This window comes from Dipodomys ordii, unplaced genomic scaffold (assembly GCF_000151885.1).
Source record: "Dipodomys ordii isolate 6190 unplaced genomic scaffold, Dord_2.0 Scaffold49, whole genome shotgun sequence".
NCBI classification, from domain to species: domain Eukaryota; kingdom Metazoa; phylum Chordata; class Mammalia; order Rodentia; family Heteromyidae; genus Dipodomys; species Dipodomys ordii.
This window is the reverse complement of record NW_012267265.1, coordinates 11541727-11548070: the sequence shown is the minus strand read 5'-3', so window position 1 is coordinate 11548070 and position 6344 is coordinate 11541727. Positions and strand designations below refer to the sequence as shown.

Below are 6344 nucleotides of genomic sequence, written 5' to 3'. Positions count from 1 at the left end.
AACTTGTTACTGATGTCTAGAACTGGAAGTTTTAGCTGTGGAAACATGAAAGTTTACATTAGAATTTATTTTTATCTAAGTCATTTAAAATTCCTACTACTTAAGTGATGGCACATTAAAGTGGGACAGTGATGTGTAGTAGTCCCAGCTACGTGGGAAACAGCTTGGAGGGTTGCATTAGTACAGGAGTAGGTGGCCAGCCTAAGCAACATGAGACCCCACTGCAAAAATGTACAAAAATCAAAAGAAATTTACTCTGTACAAAAAATGATGTCTTTCCCACTTTCTGTGTGGCTTCCTCACATAGAAAGCCTTGTTTATTCACTCATTGGAGATAATGCTGACGAACACTTGTCTTTGCAAGACAATCCTCCCCCACCCCCAAGTACTGGTGTTTTTTTTGTTTGTTTGTTTTTGGGTCCGGTCATGGGCCTGAACTCTGGGCCTGGGCACTGTCCCTCAGCTCTTCAGCTCAAGGCTAGCGCTCTACCACTTGAGCCACAGCGCCACTTCCGGCTTTTTTTTTCTGCTTATGTGGTGCTGAGGAATCGAACTCAGGGCCTCAGGCATGCAAGGCAAGCGCTCTACCACTGAGCCACCTTCCCAGCCCTTCCATAAGACTCATCTCTAATTAACCACCAGAAACTGGAAGTGGAGCTGTGGCTCAAAGTGGTAAAGTGCTAGCCTTGAGCAAAAGAGCTCAGGGTTAGCACCTAGGTCCTGAATTCAAGTCCCACTGCTGACAAAAAAAAAATGAGTATTTTGATTAAGTGATTTTCAGAGAACATTCATTAGTATGGAGAAGTTTCACCACTTCTAATCTCAATCCTGAAACACTCTTCTGCCCAAAAGTTAGTCTGAATCAACACTGACATAAAACTGCTTATTATAAAGGAATTTATTGGCAATAATTTCATTATTCATTCTCAATATCGGATGTTACAAATTTTGGGGTCCTTGAGATAAGCAGGATCCTTGTATGTGACTGGCATAAATCCTGAAAAGAGATAATTAAAGTCCTTCACAGAAAATAGGCAAAATTTTGACTAGTACAATCCAGTTAATAATTAAGTACACTTACCCATGATTTGAGCTCTTTTAATTGCTTTGGTTATTTCTTTCTGTTTCTTCCCACAAAGACCTATAAAATTTTGAAAAAAATATTATTTGTAAGAAAATACCAGTATTCAAATTTGTAACTATTTCCAAAGTTAAAGGTTGGTAATTTTTTTTTCTGAGAAGGCCAAAATAGTAACTATTTTGGGCATACAAACAAGTCACAACTGCTCCATTTTGCTATTGCACCTCAAGAGAAACCAGATGGCACTATGCAAGCAAATTAGAAGAACAAGTAACAAGCAATAAGCTGGATATGGTCTATTCATGGGCCACAGTTTACTGACCCAAGTTTTAGTCTAAGGATGATTATGTGTGAAATGTACACTTCATTTGTAATGTGTGTACATCTTAAACACCATGTATTTAGAATCACAGGATTAGACTTCGGGTCCTGCACTTGCTAAATAGGTGCTAAATGGTGCACACCATTTGAGTCACATACCTTGTACTTTTTTTGCTTTAGTTATTTTTCCCAAAAGACTGAAGTTTGTTGTAGGGGCTAGCCTTAGACTATGATCCTAACTGTAGCCTTTTATGTAGCTGAGTTGACACACATGTACCACAATGCTGCCTGACTTATTCGTTGAGCTGTGGTCTCATCTCAATTTTTTTGCCTCAGCTGGACTTGAACCACATTCTTCCCAGTATCTGCTCCAGAGTACGTAATATTACAGGCATGAGTGACCATATCCAGTTCCACATTTTTATACGTTGCAAACCTATAGTGAGGTCTGAGCATAAAAAGACATACAAAATGATAACTCTTTGGGTTATCATATAAGTTTCTTTTTAAAGAAACATCTCTAAGTACAAAATCCAGCTCCTGTAGCATATAGTCTAGAATGATATATTGCAATGATAGTAGACAGATATAATTCTTGTTTACATTAAAATTACTAAGATTAAAAAAAAAGTAATACCTGTTATATTCCTTCCATAAATGCATCCAGTAAATGGAGAAATAAATTGAGACAAAAGCTGGGTATTTTTGAGGAAAAAAATTACAGTTATTCTGTGAATAGATATATATTTAAAAACAAAATCCTTACACAAGACTTTTAATTCACAAAAACATGTTTCTGACAAATTTTGTATGAGATAAAATATCCTATTAAATATTATCAAAAGTTGACATCCAGTATATCAAAAACATCTACACTACCAAATAACAGGTTAATCAGCTTATTTATTCAGTGCTAAAACTAGTTTTTTGATTTCCACAAATATCTAAAAACCACTGTTTCTAAAAACTTACTAAAATGCAGCATCTGTCAGGACAGGTTGCCACATCGTCATGAAGTTTGAGTAGGACTACAGTGAGGCCACAGGAGGTATAGATACATTGGGTGACTTGTTATATAGATATAATTTACCTATTTTTTTTATTTTTTGTGTGCTGATGTTAGGATTTGAACTCAACCCCTCACTTTATTATTGATTTTCACACGTTAGCACTATCTTGGTGCTGGGTAGTTCTTGACCTTCTTTCCCCTGTGTTGCATTTTATAATTTCCTGGACTTTCTCCCTCAGAGGCTAATATACCTAACACTGGCATCATTCACTGCTCACAAATTCGCAACTTCTCACTTGCTGAGAGCTTGATGAGGGATAGTATCTGAACCAGAATGTAGAGGTACCAAGATCAACTAAACATAGTTTTTACAACTAAGCACTTGTACCCTCCAACTAGAAATTCCTGCTATGGCGAGCCATTTCTCAGACCTTTGGAACATCAGATATAATGAGCTGATAATAGGATACATGAAGATGAGCCAAGGGGCTCAGAAGTGAATAAAGATACTTACATATAAAATTAAAGCCTAATTTGAAATTATGAAGCTGCTCAAACAGTCATCCAAAGCTGCTATGAAACTGACATGATCCTCTTTAAGCAAGGCTAGCAAAGTTGTAAAATCCTAAAATCAGGTTTAATACAAAAGAAAAAGCAAATCTCACCTGTACATTCTTATAATCTACATGTTTCCCACATAAGACACATTTCTTAAGAGGTTCCTTATAAGGATTTTCCATTGGGATGGGCTAGGATAAAGAAGAAAAGTGTCAAGAAACAGTTAATTTTGAAGTCAAAAAGGTATTATGTACCTGTGTGAAAATAAAACAATGAAGCTTCTTGAAATAGTTTAGTAGAGAGGGAAGCAGGAATGAGGAAGTGACTAAGGAGTTAAGTTTGATCACGGTACACTAGATACACAAATAGACACCTAAACATAAAATCCTCTTGTAAAACTGATTATGCTAATGAAATATTAAAAAAATCTTAATAGACATCCAACCAAAGGTACACTGTACCTTTCTTACTGTGTGCCTATTTTGAACAAGCACTTTATTTTGTATCAATTTAAGGAGAAGTTAATTTATGGAGGATTTTAGGATAAAGATAATCTTTGCAGAAAAGGGTTTAAGGGAGGAAAAAATACAAGTCTGACTTTTAAAAAGTGGTTCAAGTACTTTGTTCAGATTGTAGATGACTAAACCATTCAAATTTATTTCCATTTATTTTAACTTTAAGACAAACATGTAACATAGGTAATATGACATTTCTAAGTTAGTACAATTGCTAAAGTTTTAAGTTTAGCCATCCTGTTTCTTCATCAGGTGTTTCATCATATCTTCTTTTATAAATACAAAATGTCCCATAGTTTACTGTAGTAAGAAGTCCTTCTGAGTTCAACTTTCTAGACCTATCCAGCTGTCAAAGTTTGTGTCAGCCTTCTTGGTTTTCTGCCTTCACTCTTACTTAACTTCTAATGCTTTTGTCATAGTGCCCTCCTACTACTGTCAGAAGGGCTGGCTCCAGCAGAGTTTTTGTTGTTGTTGTTGTTTTGTTTCCTTTCTATAAGATAGCACATGACTATGAAGTCTAAGCTAGTTTAAAACTTGCAATCTTTCTGCCTCAGCCTCTGAGTCCTCACATTACAGGGATGTGCCTCCACAATTGTTAGAGGTTTAATTTAGTTATGGCTTTGAAGCCATAATTGTGTAATTTTGCCTAATTGTATTCAAAATTCCAAATGCATGTACATGAGTACTCTTTTCTTAGAGAGGATTCAGTTTTCATTAAGTGTCTTAGGGAGATTAAGACCAAAAATAGGAGTAAACTTCTGTTGTTTTTTCGTTTTGTTTTTGTTTTTTGTTTTTGCCTGTGTTGGGGCTTAAACTCTGGGCCTAGACACTGTCCCTGAGCTTTATTTTCTCTACCACTTGAGCCACAGTGCCACTTCCAGCTTTTTTTGAGTCGTTTATTTGACTTTCCTGCCTGGGCTTGCTGTGAACAGAGATCCTCAAATCTCAGCCTCCTCAGTAGCTAGGATTACAGACAATAGCCACTGGTGCCCAGCAGAAGTAAACTTTTTTTTTTTTTTGTCTTGTCATGGGGTTTGAACTCTGGGGCTGAATGTTGTCCCTTAACTCTTCAGCTCAAGACTAGCACTCTACCACTTCAGCCACAGTGCCACTTCCAGCTTTTTCTGTTGAGGAATTGAACCCAGGGCCTCATGCATGCAAGGCAAGCACTCTACCACTAAGTACCTTCCCAAACCAGGGTAAACTTCTTCTAGTGTGTGAATTAGATAACCAAGAGGTCTAGGCCTTCCTAGACCTCTTTTATTTTCACCAATTCTTTCAGATTTCTTAATTTAATTTATATTCAGCTCACATGTAATTACTAACTATATTTCTTTTCAATACTTGGCTAAGTGCTTTGTATGGCATGATTAATGTCAAACCAATTATCTTTCCTGTAGTTAGAAATTTTATTCTTTCCAAATCCATGTACTTTTCCCCCATTAAAACACACCTATAAGTAAGAAGGTGTATTAAATGTCCTGGTGTAAAACTTTAATCTCTATATTTATTAAGGCAAATTACCAAAAACAAAGACAAAATAATTAGCCCTTTGCTTAGTTATCTACAATTATTCTATCCAGCCAAATGACATATACAATTACTACATCATATGTCTTTGTATATACCATCTAGGAAGAAAAAGTATCAAAGAAGCATGCTTCTTTAAAAGTTGAATAAGGAAGACAAAAGAGGCTAGACTCCTCCTTACTTTAATGTTTAGTGAGTATATCTTATTTTTTTCCTATAGTTTAATCCCAAATATCTGAAATATAAGAAGTTCACCTTATGTTTTCAAGTTCCTTACTAATATAAAGAAAAAGAAAAAAAATCTTACCAGGTCCTTTCTGCTATCCTCCTGTTTATACTGTGAACAACCTCTTCTCCATAGCACTGTAATTAAAAAGAAATAGCAATAAACCAAGTCTGTTAACTAGCAGAGCGGCCAAGGAAGATTTTGTTTTTATAGAGGCAGATGAATCAAGGAACACAAAATACAAAGTGCTATTAAGAGGTGACATTGGCAAAAAGAATTGTACTCATTACCTGACTTATGAAATGGTAAACCTTGTGTACAGACAGCATCTTAATAATAACAAAACTATATATATATATATACATATATTAAGGTACTATATAGTCTTTATATTCACAATGGGTGGTTTGCAGTATGCTCCTACCCATAAAATCTCTTTTATGTCCATTTCTCTTGATTCCTTGGCTACAGATTTCAATGCAGTTTCACACAGGAGAAACAAGAGAAAGTCAATGTCATCCTAAAGGTAAAATGAGTAAAAATAAATGAATAAGTAAGACTCGCTAGATGATAGCTATTAGAGAAACACAGAAACAGATTTTAAGTGAGTTGACAGAACAGCTCGTTTACTCTCCCTTCAGCTGTAAATTACTAGTCTCACGCCACCTATCCTGCAGGAACTTAATCGTTCAGAAGCCAGCATCCTTTCTAACACTTCACCGACTGTGAGAGCCAAAGCCAGGGAGACTTTACCCGCGTGAGTTCCGCGATCCGGGAGCGAGACCCCAGCCATCACCCAGCCTGTCAAATTCTTCCGCCCTAGACCCCAGCAAACAGTTCCTAAAGCCGCCATGGTCCGTCGCCCTTCCTCTTCCTTTCCTTTTCCCAAATCGCCACATCACGTCCCTTCCGGTCTCTTCCCCAGTTGGCCCGGGGACTCCAAGGTTCCGGGGTCGAACGCTGGGGGACGCCGCCGGCGGGAAAGGTACGCAAAGTCCTCAATGCGCATGCGTTTCCCACCCTGAAGGCACCGGAAGTCACGGAACGCTTGTGATTGGGTTAGGAGTGGGCTGTGTTAACGCTTTTACAAACCCTTTTCCGGTT

At 37.2% G+C, this 6344-nt stretch overlaps 1 protein-coding gene across 2 annotated transcripts; it reads right to left on the bottom strand.

Moving 5' to 3' along the window:
* Positions 1-880: 880 nt before the first annotated feature.
* Positions 881-6225, bottom strand: Mrps18c (mitochondrial ribosomal protein S18C). 2 transcript variants are annotated; one of them, XM_013020232.1, is made up of 6 exons: positions 5994-6225; positions 5322-5377; positions 3077-3160; positions 2040-2097; positions 1082-1141; positions 881-997 (listed from the first exon to the last, which is right to left on the bottom strand). In XM_013020232.1, the coding sequence occupies exons 1-6, from the start codon at positions 6091-6093 to the stop codon at positions 927-929; spliced, it is 429 nt and encodes a 142-aa protein (XP_012875686.1). In that variant the 5' UTR covers positions 6094-6225; the 3' UTR covers positions 881-926. The 2 variants fall into 2 exon arrangements, with proteins under 2 accessions (XP_012875686.1, XP_012875687.1); XM_013020233.1 differs by lacking the exon at positions 3077-3160.
* Positions 6226-6344: the final 119 nt, after the last annotated feature.